The 13,662-nt window shown below is 39.7% G+C and overlaps 1 protein-coding gene across 4 annotated transcripts in view; it reads left to right on the plus strand.

Annotated features, from left to right (window-relative positions):
* The window catches only part of mprip (myosin phosphatase Rho interacting protein), an 85,777-nt gene extending 72,600 nt beyond the window's left edge, over positions 1 to 13,177 (plus strand). For 3 of the 4 annotated variants that reach the window (XM_072455997.1, XM_072455998.1, XM_072456000.1), the window contains 8 exons: positions 1,181 to 1,328; positions 1,515 to 1,632; positions 3,009 to 3,168; positions 3,399 to 3,509; positions 4,739 to 4,825; positions 4,917 to 5,082; positions 9,683 to 9,768; positions 11,647 to 13,177. In XM_072455997.1, the coding sequence (XP_072312098.1) occupies positions 1,181 to 1,328; positions 1,515 to 1,632; positions 3,009 to 3,168; positions 3,399 to 3,509; positions 4,739 to 4,825; positions 4,917 to 5,082; positions 9,683 to 9,768; positions 11,647 to 11,718 (948 nt within the window). In that variant the 3' untranslated portion in view covers positions 11,719 to 13,177. Of the gene's footprint in view, positions 1 to 1,180; positions 1,329 to 1,514; positions 1,633 to 3,008; positions 3,169 to 3,398; positions 3,510 to 4,738; positions 4,826 to 4,916; positions 5,083 to 9,682; positions 9,769 to 11,034; positions 11,100 to 11,646 lie in introns of all 4 variants that reach the window. The other variant, XM_072455999.1, reaches the window with a different exon arrangement.
* The last annotated feature ends 485 nt before the right edge of the window (positions 13,178 to 13,662 follow it).

A 13,662-nucleotide genomic window follows, 5' to 3' on the forward strand; every position in this document is an offset into this window, starting at 1 on the left:
TAATTTGGACAATTTTAACTTAAACAGCACAACGAGATATGTAACCATAAAAAAATGTTACAATAATGTCAATGAACACATACCTTTAGCAGATAATGAGCAAATGTACATTATGGCAAATATGGCAGAAACATTTCCAAACATAGTTCTTAAGGCATCTTATTTAACAAATATTTCAGTTACAGATTTAGATTGTTTAAATGTGAAATGTAGCCATTTAAGGACTTTCTTTGAGAAACTTTTCCATCCAGCATAACACAGAGATTTTGGCTACAGTGGGACGATTCCACTTAACCACAGGAGTCCAGTCCTTTTGTGAGGGTTAGTTATCCTCTGTGTTCTTATCATAGAAGTATTATGAAGGCGGTGTTTCTTCCTCACGGGGGGATAGGTCACATGACATCCAAACAATTTTCTTTGTTCTGCAACAAGAGTGTCAACGTTGTTTTGAATTATGAAAAAATAAAGATCTTTTGGGACATACAGATACAATAGTAGAAAGATCCTGTTTGTAACCCGAGCTGCTACAAAGACCATAGCAAAATAAAAAGTCCAGAATGACGAGTTTCACAGCAGCATAGAAAGTGAATGGGAGCTAGAGCCCGAAGAAGCGATTTTGCCGCCATGCTCACTTTCTATTTGGAACACTGCGGCTAACGGGCTAGCTACAGTCATACAGTCAATGGTCAGTCCCCTCAATGTAGCTCCATGCTCGACATCTACTTCCCATCAACATGCCTTTGTCATCCTTTGTGAGTGAGTGATTGGTGGACGCAACCAATGGCAGTGAAGAGTGTGCTCGGAGTTTATATGAAATGTTAAAGTTTGTTAACATTCTTAATACAAACTAGATGAAAATGTAATAGTGCCCAATAATAAAAAATAAAAGATTAGCATATTGTGGAATTGTACATTCTATCAGATGACATTCAAAATCACACAATATCTAAAAAGTCAAAAAGAGGGACACTTAAGGTCAATCATACTTCTGAGCCGGCTCTTTCCTCTGCCTGTTACTGTTTGTCCTGTCTTCCTTCGTATTCGTTGGTCCCTCTTTAACCCTTTTATACTCACACAGGCTGGACTGGCTCGATGCTAACCGACCGTAGCTTGCTGTAAATGTGACTTTTGAGCCTGTGTTTCAGTGCATCTCTGACTGTGTCCCGTGCTACCATCCTAGGCTACGTGTGAGCGGGGCTTCGCTGCCATGGAGGAGTCCCATCAGAAGGTGATCGACGAGCTGCAGAAGAAACATCAGAGAGAGCTCGAGAACCTGCAGGAGGAGAAGGAGCGGTTGCTGGCGGAGGAGACGGCAGCCACTATAGCGGGTAAAACTATAGCTCTTAGATACTATTGATTTGGGGTTTCCTCAGATAAGGGCCCACACTACTGTTGCAACTACTGCCTGATCTAAGACCAATGTGATTTAATGAAAACACTACAAGGTACTGTGATTGCTACTTAAGTCTTTCAGCGTATCCAAGTTTGACACAACTTAATGTATTTTTCTCTAGCTATTGAAGCAATGAAGAACGCTCACCGGACTGAGCTGGAGAAGGAGCTGGACAAAGCTCGAAAAGCAAACAACAATGTGGAGAACGCTGACATAGAGGAGATGCGCAGGCAGCACGAGTACGTATGCACCAGTCTGATGGGATTTAGTATGTAGTAATCAGCAGCCAGGTTACCATCTCCCTATTCATAGATATTCATACCATAATTTTGTTTGATAAACTACTTATTTGTAGCACAAGTCTCAAATGTCCACCACCTTTCCTTTCAAATATCCTCCAAATAACCCAAAAGACCACTCCAAAATGGGAATTAATTATTCTGTTTAATACAATTTCAGTCAGTCAGTTATAGTGGTCATTGCTTTGTTTAATTTCTTGGCTATAATGACTTCCTATTTGTAAATACAGATAAAATCCGGTTTCTCGAAGACAAAGGATTCATACATATCAAAGTGAGACAAGTGGGCTTTTACACTCCACTTGTCCCTTAAGTTTATTGCACATACTTTACATTTAAACTTTCCTTTTCATTTATACAATAAACTACTGCTAAGCTGCACATACATATCCCTGATATGAAGTTAATGTATTCAATTCATTAGGCAGCAGCGTTCTGGATGTACTGCAGCTGCTTTACAGCTCATTTGAAGAGGCCATTATTAAACATATACGTAGTTGTGGAGAAGGCCGGTGTCAGAAGAGAAAATCCCTTTGTGTTGAAGCACAGTTGATAACACATGTAAGTGCTTCCCTCCAACAACATGTCATTTGGCATTCCAGTCCCACATGCGTAAGCCAGCCTCACAGACCTGTGCCGTCATGTCCACACGTCTCACCTGCTGTTTTCAGCCCCTAGCTGCAGATGTTCATCCAGTCTAATGTCAACTGGAGCCCCAGGCTTTCAACGCTGCTTTGAGCTTATGGACTCCTTATTTATATGTAATAGTCGTATGTACCACACTCTCCTACTGGTTTCAAAGCAGCAACCCCAATAGCCAATACTGATGCTTGGACGCCATTAGCTGTCATATATCCTATACCATATTGTAGTTGAGTAAAACAAATAATTGCAATTGTATTTTGATAATCTTCATCTCCAGATAATCAAATCATTATCTGGACTGTACAAACTTAAAGATCCTGTTTGAACTGTTTTTAAATTATTAAATCAAAAAGTCCCAAAAATATTTATAACTATGATGCTCATCAATACACTTACCGTAATATGTAACTACTCTCTATCTAGAAGACTTCAGTCACCATATTTCAACTGTCATTTGGTTAAAAATGTATTCAACAAGTTTCACTATACAATAGAAATATTTCCGATTACCTAATCGGAGTCTAGTCCACTACTAAAATACTGCCCTACCATATTGGAATTGCATAGATTATTTTTTAAACTTTGATATTAAGTTAACTGAACATGATTCCAGTAGTAGTTTTAACATTGTGTTTTATAAGAGTGAGTGCATTGTGTGTGGTGTGTTGCAGAGAGGAGCTGTGTTCGTTTCAGAGGGAGATCGAGGTGCTGTCGGAGCAGTACTCTCAGAAGTGTCTGGAGAATGCTCACCTGGCCCAGGCCCTGGAGGCTGAGAGGCAAGCTCTGAGGCAGTGCCAGCGTGAGAACCAAGAGCTCAACGCACATAACCAGGTAAAAAAAAAAAAAACTGTGCACTTGTTAAAATTTGCTGAAGTGCCAGTACGCCCACACGGTGGGGACTGAAATAAGAGGTCCATAAAGAAAATCCCTCAACATTAGATTAGATATGGATTAATTATGTTAAAGGTTAGGATCAGTTTCCAAGAAATGAAAGTGTTGCCCATCAAAATACATGGAAAGCCAACGTGTGTGTGTGTGTGTGTGTGTGTGTGCGTGTGCAGGAGCTGAACAACAGGCTGGCTGCAGAGATCACCAGGATGCGCTCCATGGTGACAGAGGACTGCTCCGGGGAAGGCACCATGATACAGGGCAAAGAGCTCTATGAGTTAGAGGTGAGACTACAGACATGCAAACCCTTACAGACTAGTAAATAATAGTTACTGCCTTCTTATTTGTGTGGATATTGCACATAATGGCCAACACCCCTTGCACGTAGGGGTTTAAATTTTAACTGAACTATTATTGTCATAAAAAAATTGAGATGTATAGATGTAGGTTACCAGATGCAGTGGTGGTGGAAAGTAACAACGTATAAAAGTACTAAGTGACATTTTTAGGCATCTGCACTTTACTTAAGTACATTTTACAGTGTATACGTTTACTTCACTACATTTGAGAGCAGGTATTTATACTTTTGACTCCACTATATATTTAAACTTGACTGAAAAGTAGAAAGTACATTTCATATGATTTGAGGGTTTATTTTAGCACGTTCATGATGACATTCTGCCTAAAGGTTTTAAGTTCATGTCCTGACTTGAACAAAATTGCAATATTTAATGCTTCAGTTCTCAAAATTTGTGTGAAATACTTTTGAAGAGGATTTACCCATTTTAAATGGTACATTATTTATCTGTACTTTTACTGAAGTAACAAAATTAACTTACTTTGACTTCTTCCATCACTAACCAGATGTTTCCCTCCACCTCTAACTTTCCCTGCTAATCCCACCTCACAAATTTTAAGTACCATGACTTTATACTTAAGCTCTCTTTTAAGGCTCATTTATTTTTGTGACAAATCCTGTTTTAATTTCAAGCCCACAAATGTCTTGTGTATGCTCTTTTTTACCTTATGGAAACCTTTTTGAATTATGGGGATTTTCTTTATGTCATTGCAACAACAAAATGTCTATATTCTTTAAATGCTGGTTGTCATTGCACATTAATTATTTGTGACAGGTTGTGGGAGACTTACTCACTATGCCCTGCACACACGGGACATTCATTATTTGTTTGTCCCTCGAGTGCAACTGATTTAGGGAAGTAAGCCTTTGATATGCTGTTCCCTCAGCTTGGAACACTTTTCAAACTGAAAATATGTGAGCTGGTTTCTTTTTGGGGTTCCACGAGAATCTTTTTTTTTTTTTTCAATCTACTTTATTGCAAATATGTAATGTTTTATGACGTGTGCTGCAGTCTACTTTTAAGCCAGGTCACCCTTGAAAAAGAGGTTTCAGTCAAATTTTCCTTATTTGATATTTGCATTTGTATTCAATAATGTTTTCACTGCACCATTTCTCATCATTGAACTGATCATAACTTTTTTCCTTCCTGTTCAGGTGATGCTGAGGGTGAAGGAGTCTGAAGTGCAGTACCTCAAACAGGAGATCAACTCTCTGAAAGATGAGCTCCAGTCAGCACAGCGAGTATGTGACCCTCCTGTTCAAGTCCTCTTCCCTCCTTTTCAGCGCACTTCCTCTCTCAACGCCTTCTTGTTTTGTTGTGTGTGTGTTTTAGGACAAGAAGTACTCCACGGACAAGTACAAGGACATCTACACAGAGCTGAGCATCGTGAAGGCCAAAGCCGAGCGAGACCTGGGCCGTCTCAGGGAACAGTTACAGCTGGCTCACGAGGCGCTGGGGGAGGCAGAGCTGGAGGATGTGGAACGTTCGGGGGGATATGGTACATGCCCACTCTATAGAAACATTTATAACTCCCTTTTCTGACAAACTTTACTAGCAATTTGCACATTATAAACATTCAGGAGCACTGATGTTTGAGAGAAGACTACAAATACTGAAAAACCCAAGGCATTTCAAAACTACAGGGTTAGCAGGTTAATATGGGGATTGTATATCGGATATATGTGTTTTTTTTTTTTTTTTTATTACCGGTACATAGATTTTTTTAAATTCATAATTAATAAACAAGTCACACACAAAGACACTGAAAATAAATTACAGACACATGCACACATACACATACACACATATACATACATACACACATACACATGCACACATATACACGTATACATATATACACAGACACACATGCACATGCACACATATACATTTATACATATACACAGACACACATGCACACACATATACATATATACACATGCACACATCTACACGTATACATATATACAGAGACACACATATACACTTGCGCACACATATACACATCCATACATACATACACACATATACACATGCACACATATAAGATAAGATAATCCTTTATTGTCCACACATGGGGAAATTTCATTGTTGCAACGCAGGTGGATACAGAGGTAGATACAGAGGAAAAGAACAGATAACGTATAGAAAGTTTGAAAAACACTCTCAGTAGAAGATCTCTTACAAACAAAAACTCGTATAGACAAATCCTCCCATTTCCCAACAAGGGATGGAGGTGAAAAATAATAAAGATAAAATAAATACCATATACATATACGTATACATATATACAGAGACACACATATACACATCCATACATCCATACACAAATATACACATGCACACACATCCATACATACACACATATACACATGCACACATATACATATATACGCATGCACACATATACACACACACACACATACACACATATACACACATGCACACACATATACACACATGCACACATATACATATATACGCATGCACACATATACACACACACACATATACACATACACACACATATACACACATGCACACATATACATATACACACATGCACATATATACACACACACACACATATACACATACACACACGCACACATATACATATATATACACAGACACACATATACACACGCACACATGGGATGATGTAGATGTTAGAATCGTCATTTCAAACCTATTTCTGTGCTCATTACAATAACAATGCCTTTTTTTAATTTATTTTTTTAAGTTTATATATTTTGACCAGTGTACATTATTTAGCAAAGGCTGCTCTAGTCAAGTCCATTAAGTTTGTGTGTTTGTGCTCTGCATCACAAAGAAAGGATTCTGCATGCTCCATTGCTTAACCCAGTTGTCGCTTGAATTTGGTTTTCCAGTTCATTACAATAATGTGCTTTACTGAAAGACAATACAAGTGTATCAAGTAATGTAGATCCTTTGTTTTGACTTCCTATATTTTATTCCCTAATATACATATCTGTGGTGATAATTTCACATTTAAATGTGAAAATGTCAATTATTCACATATGAATTCTTCAACATTCTTCCAAAGTTTCTTAACTTCTGGACAAAACCATAACAGATGCAACAGGGTGCTAGGCATCCCACATCCATGCCAGCATAAGTTTGAGACTCATTTTCTTTAGTTTAAGTTGTAATATAAGATCTATGTAACAAATAATTTTATACGTTATGTATAAAATTATTATGTTATAATTTGAAAGACAAATTTAGTCCAAAATGCTCTACAGCTCTCCAAAACTAATGCTGTATCCACGTAGAGGACAGAGCAGTGTGGGTTTATTGTCTTCATTAGGTTTGTCCTGCAGCTAATTGCATGAAGCAATGCTAACATACAGCTAATGTGCTGCTGTTATTGTTTCCACTTGCTTTTAAACATGTCAATGTCACATAAAACAAAGTTCACAACAAGTTAGATAACCCACATTTTATTTAATGGACCAATGGAATTGGCCAACTGAAATTGGGCCAAACTACAGATTGCCACAGATTGGCACTTTCATTGTAATTGCACTTCTTGTTGAGCAGGAACTCTGTTTACTTAAAGGCGTAATGGACGTTTTTTTGGCCCAAATCTGAGTCTTTTTTCCTCGTGGCGTGGACTGCCGATTAGTCCTGCCACGTATCAATCATAGAACGCACCAACTGCTCACCTGCAGCCGCGTCGGCTCGTCCCCAGGAGAGCAGCATGTTTCCATGTGTCTAAGCGCATGGATCTATCATCATATAGTTCCCTCAGTGTACAGAACAAAATTAAGACAAAGACAGTTCGAGCTGACTCAGAAGAGACGGAAATCTACGGGAGACGAGAGATGCGATCCGTCGTGCTAATAAACAAACGCATGTGTAGAAGTGAGGCTGTTGTGTGCGTACGCACAGGGGGGTGCGCGTACGCACGGGGGGCGTACGCGTACGCACGGGGGGGAGTGCGCGTACGCACGGGGGGAGTACGCGTACGCACGGGGGGAGTACGCGTACGCACGGGGGGGAGTGCGCGTACGCACGGGGGGAGTACGCGTACGCACGGGGGGAGTACGCGTACGCACGGGGGGAGTACGCGTACGCACGGGGGGGAGTGCGCGTACGCACAGGGGGGAGTGCGCGTACGCACGGGGGGAGTGCGCGTACGCACGGGGGGAGTACGCGTACGCACGGGGGGGAGTGCGAGTACGCACGGGGGGAGTGCGCGTACGCACGGGGGGAGTGCGCGTACGCACGGGGGGAGTGCGCGTATGCACGGGGGGAGTGCGCATGCGCACTTCCGCTAGAGTTCTCAAATCGGCGAAAAATCGTCCATTACGCCTTTAATTGGAGAATGAGGGGAAAGTCTCACTGCTAAAATAATTATTATAATTATATTATTATAAGTAGATTGATTTGTTTTAAATTTCCAATGTTCATGTGACCAACAAGTCAACAATGCACTGATTCCCTTTTTAGTCTGTATAGAACTTATTTTCTCTCGAGACCAGCAGCCCTATGTAAACTAATACATCATACAAGTAGGATTAGGATCCTTGTGAGAATCTTTGAATCTAAAATTTCTGAAATTAAAATCTCGTAATCTGGTTACGATCTTGTCAGATCGTAACCATAAAACATCACCACTAATGACAGCGACGCGTGATTCAAATACATACATACTCTTAAAATGAAAATGTTATAATTGTTAAAAAAAAAATTCAATTTTTGATATAAAATAAGCAGAAAACAAATTTTCTAACAACATAAGACTGGATTCATTGATATTTCTGTAACCTTGCAAGATCAATTCTTGCATTTATTTCTTTGTAGAATGACTTGAACATTTTAAACTTCATTTGACATGTGTTCTTGCAGTTGGCACTTTTGGGTACATTTGTGCACAATTACACAATTATAAATACAAATATATATGGATTAGCCTATGTGGCAGTTTTGCATGGACCAGTCATTGTCAAATTAACACTCATCAATTTAACTCTGACAAGTCGTAGGTTCAGTTAGCACATTATCATTCCTCCGCTGCTATCAACACCTACTCTGCACAAACCATGGAACAAAGTGATTAAAATTTGGGCCATTTCTGTCTCACCCCGACCACACGTAAGTCTCCCGCTCTGTGTGTGTGTTTCACTCTGTGTGCTGTGTGTGCATGTTTGTGTGTGTCACTGTCAATGCACCACTCACTCCAGTGCAGTGAGTGGTGGAGAGTCCAGAGGCAGTGTTTTGGTGAAGTTATGTTCTTTTGATGAAGTTGTGGCATAGCACGTTCAAATATTTCAAATATTTTTACTATATACAGACATCTTGATAGACTTTGAATGCAGTGCAAATACTAATGTCAATTATTTTATTTTTGGGAGTGTCTGCAGTGCCGCGGCGCGCGGCCAAAAAAGCCATGTTATTTTTGTGCCGGCCGCGCGCCGCGGCTCCTGAAACTGCGCCGCTATTTGACCGCAGTTTAGCGCCGTTTTAGACTGCGCCGGGTTAAGGTTAGGGTTAGGGTTAGGATTAGCCATGAGGCTATAACGGGCTATAAGGGAAATGCCGCGGTCCCTGAAACTGCGCTGCAATTTGACCGCGCCGCGGCTCTCCAGCCACGGCCTTTATTTTTTATTAGCCAGGAAAGGATAGCGTGAAATGGGGATGAGAGAGACATTTACATGCAGTAAATTGTCGGAGTCAGGATTCGAACTCTCAACACTGCGGCATATACTCTAAAGTCCTGTTGTGTGTACCTGCTTTAACCATTTAGCTTATCACCACCAAGTGTGGAGGAGATGAATAATGCAATGTGACTAGAACACCAAGGTATTATTATTTGTATTACTTGAATAGATGCAGCCTTTGTGCGACCAATTTAGTTGGTTATTTTTACTGTAAAATTGGAAAAATTCAAACATTTTGATGTTATACCAACCTAATATTAATGTTCTAAGTCTATTAAAGGTGTGGAGGCTCATCGAAACTATGCCAAATGCAACAATCACCGAGCAAAAATAAAATCTGAGACTTCTTCCTTTCTGTACAAGGGTTCCTTAGTAAACTCAGACTTACTCACCTGAACATTATGCTTTCAGACATCATGAAGTCAAAAAGCAATCCAGACATTCTCAAGATGGCCGCCGCTGCTGCCAAGCGCTCGGAGCGCACCATGAGATCAAAGGTGAGTGCTGTGCATGTACTGGAGGGTTCGACGTGATGAACAGGATCATAGACTGTTACATTTTTATTTTCCTGAGCAAATTAAAGACAAAGTCAGTGTGGCCTTTTCATTCACCCCCCAACAAATACTTTAAGCAATAATTACATGGACGACAGGTGCGATGGGCAATTTATCATCACAAGAAGTGCTACCATAAGAGTTGATAAAATAAGTAAACTTGTGTAATATTTCAAAATGCTACTTTTGACTCCAAATTTTCTAAACTTTAGAGGTTACTTTAAAGGATCGTTCAGACTGCAGCGTCCAAATTCAGACGCCCCAGTTGGACACCTTTATGCGCTTTGGGCGCGTCTGAAAAATAAACTCACCAGCATCCAATGCGTCCGATGTACATGTGCAGTGCAGGAGGAGTTTCTATTCATTTCTATCATCATTTGCTCCAAGAGCTGCAACAGGAGTTTTTTTTTTTTTACCAAAGCAGGATTTGTTTTGGTCCTTCTTCCGGATAATAAAATGCTTACGTATGTCACTGGAGCGGATGCTGCGTCGGCAGGCATAAGTTTAGCTTTGTTCAACGCGGCCGACGCAGAAGTCGAAGGAATGCCCAAAATGTGCCGTGTCAAACGCTCAAAATGCAGGATTTGGCCTGCTCAGGCACTCAAAATGTGTCGCAAAAACGCTGGCTGCCCTGGACGCGCATCCACATAGACTTTGAATTTGAACTGGACAATTTGACGCTGCAGTGTGAATGCTCCTTAACAGTTCATTCACTTTCCATTCATTAGTGTGTGAAACTGGAATCTCAACCAAGACGTATCAGCCTATTTCTGATGGATTGCAAAAAATTCCATTGATATTTGTTAAACCCATTAACTTATTAAATTATGTACACTCTTGCACAGTCAGAAGCATGAAAGTACTTGAAGGGAAATATAAATGATTGTATTTAGACATTAGATAAGTCTAAACCAAACACATGATTGTTGATGTTCGTTCTAAACATACTGACCTGGTTTATCCAACTCACTGGAAACTGTGTCAATGGAACTAAATTATGTCAATTTTATAAGTGACCATAATAGTGATCACAGGACATTGTTATCAGTGAAAAATGCCTGCTCACTTACTCTGGCTCCATTCCCAAAGGCAGCAGTGCCCTCTGCTGGTCGTGAGCATGCTGTGCAGTGTGTAGTGTGTTAGCTGTGATGTGTGACTTGGACTGTAGCATTAGTCTAACACACAGCCCTTGCTTGTGTGTTTCCTCAGTCTGTGAGTCGAGACATGCCCTGGGACAGTTAGGGCAGCAGCACAGCCTCCTCTCTCCTCTGGAGGTAAACCCACGCATGCACCGGCTCCCAAACCAACCTCCAAACAGACTCTGCTCTATGGGACCACACTAATACGGGGTTTCTCTCACAGACAGCACAAAGACATAGCCACAAACAATGAAAATTAAACATTTGCTTCTTTGATGGAGCAATGAACAGGAGAACTGCATATCCAGAGTCAACATGGAGGAGAAAAAATACTCAATGTGGCAGAGTTTCACCACGAAACTACTACGGGATATGAAGGCTCTATCAAAGAAAGCTGCTTTATTTGAGTAGTTTTGAATTGTCAAAATGATCTACATTTTTCATATTCTGTGGCTGATTCCAGTTTCGTTGAATGCAGTGCAATACAAACCTTTAAAGGATCTCTTGCATTAAATGTGTCCTGTGAGCCACAGATCCATCCAGGTGGTCCATACATTTGTGCTGTCTGAGATAGGCATAGGCTTAATATTTCACTCTGGGCTCCGGTGATCACATGATTTCTGCTGAACTACTTTTCCTATTTCCTTTTCCTAAGAGCAGTGTTGTGGTTTGTTTGTTCCAGAGTCTAAAGGAGGGCCTGACCGCAGAACAGCGCCTCCACCTGTTCGACAACAAGGACCCTAAAGAGTTCTGAGCGCTGCATGTTCAAACAAACTCCCACTACATTTTAGCTCCTATCGTACCACACTACACTGGCCACGCACCCTTCCTATGTTATTCTCAATATGGTATGAAGTTTGAGTTTGTAGAGTCGGCATTCCCTGCACTTCAGTTAACTGTGACTTTTTTGTATATTCTTTTTTTTTTTTTTTTTTGCTATCATGTCTTACTGTAAATACTGTTTTTAATAATGAACATCCGTCAACACTAAAAAAAACTGTGTGTAAGCTACTGTTTTAACTCTCCAGACTGTTGCTAGCCACAAATGTGACAGTGAATGGCTAAACTACGGTATTTCGAGAAGGTCAAAGCCAATTTACATTACATGAAAGAATTTTGAAATAGAATTGGTATTTTTCTAGATATTTTAAATGTTTTTAACATATTTCAGCGAAATAATGTATTTTAATTTCCAAATATGTTCTGTTACAAATATGTTAATATAATTTCAAGAACAACTAATTTCTAAAGGCAGGTTGCAACCACCTTCTCTAGTAAGTGCAGTGATTTATCTTCTTTCCTATTTTTTTTGGTTCCATCCGCTTTGCATTCCTACATTTTCATAGTAAATTGTACACGACACCCGGGCTTTCGACCATTTTTGAGGCGTGGCACACTTTTGGTTGAAAATATACCATGACCTCATCACCTACTAAAACATTACTGAATCAAACCGTTTAGTTAAAAAAAAAAATTGGTATTTATAATGTTTCAAATATTGTCTTTGCCACTATCTGGTTCTTTAAATTTGGCTGTGGTGAACGTTAAGCTTTCTTTTTTGGTACAGAAGAATGTTCAGGACACTCTAAAATGATAAATTATTCAATTAAATCCTTGGGTTGACTCAAATTGGAATTTTTTTCATGGAACACCTGGCAATATCCCCAAGGCCCACTAATGTTCCCCAGCAATCAAGGATTTAGACATTAGTAAAAGGCACTATTTGGAAAAATAGAAATGTCCTGGTTTGTTTCTTACTTTGTGAATTAGTTTGTCCTTCTCGGTGTTCCGTACCTAACAGCTCCAATTTGATGAGCGAGTATTACTTGCGTAACAAATATTTATGAATGAATAGTGTGCATGTTCTTTTGTATTCACTTCCTCTTTTATCATTCCTGCTCGCTAAAAGCACAAGTTCTCCACAGCACTACAGAACAAAAACCTAGATGGCTGCGTTGCCTTTAACTAACTTCACACATGTTTTTTTCTTAAAAGCTGAAGCATATGAATGAAACTTTGAGTACATAGACACTTTTATATAGATTTTCCCTCTACAATCATTGCAGTTTGTCTTCAGTGGCAGTCCCTTTATATTTATTTAAATGGTTGGGATATTCACACTCCCAATCCTCTGTACTCTTTTTGTAAATATAAAAGCAAATATACACCAACTGACAACAGGTTTATTAGCAATAAATATTTTTGCACCCTTTGACTTGTTTGTTGTATTTATTTTTGTTGCATTTCATTCAGTCAGTATTAATGCAAATACTCTGCATGTACTGTATCATTTGCGAATAATGAGATGTATTTATTAGGTTTACAGAATCGGGGTATGAAATATTTCTGTTTAATGACTGGATTTGTCCTGAAATGTCAGCATCGCCATAGAATTCTACTGGACTAAGTTTGTAAGTTGTGCGTCTCCAATAGGCCTACTTTCATAGGACTTTGTTTTTTAAACCAATGGGAAACCCTACAAGTGTCATCACTTTTGACTCATAAGCCGACATTGCCCTAGGTCAGGCATGTCCAAACTACAGCCCGGGGGCCAAATGCACCCCTCTGGCTTCCTGCTACAATGTCAAATGCAAAATTTCGAATGATTCACTTTGTCATTCAACAAATTTGACTTTGTTAGATTGTTTGTGGCCCTCTGCTCTGTAAACGGTTCAGAATGTTTGGACACCCTTTAAGT

The sequence above is a fragment of the Eucyclogobius newberryi genome, unplaced genomic scaffold (assembly GCF_026437365.1).
Source record: "Eucyclogobius newberryi isolate DKJ021-1_F unplaced genomic scaffold, fEucNew1.0.hap1 SCAF_20, whole genome shotgun sequence".
Lineage (NCBI taxonomy): Eukaryota > Metazoa > Chordata > Actinopteri > Gobiiformes > Gobiidae > Eucyclogobius > Eucyclogobius newberryi.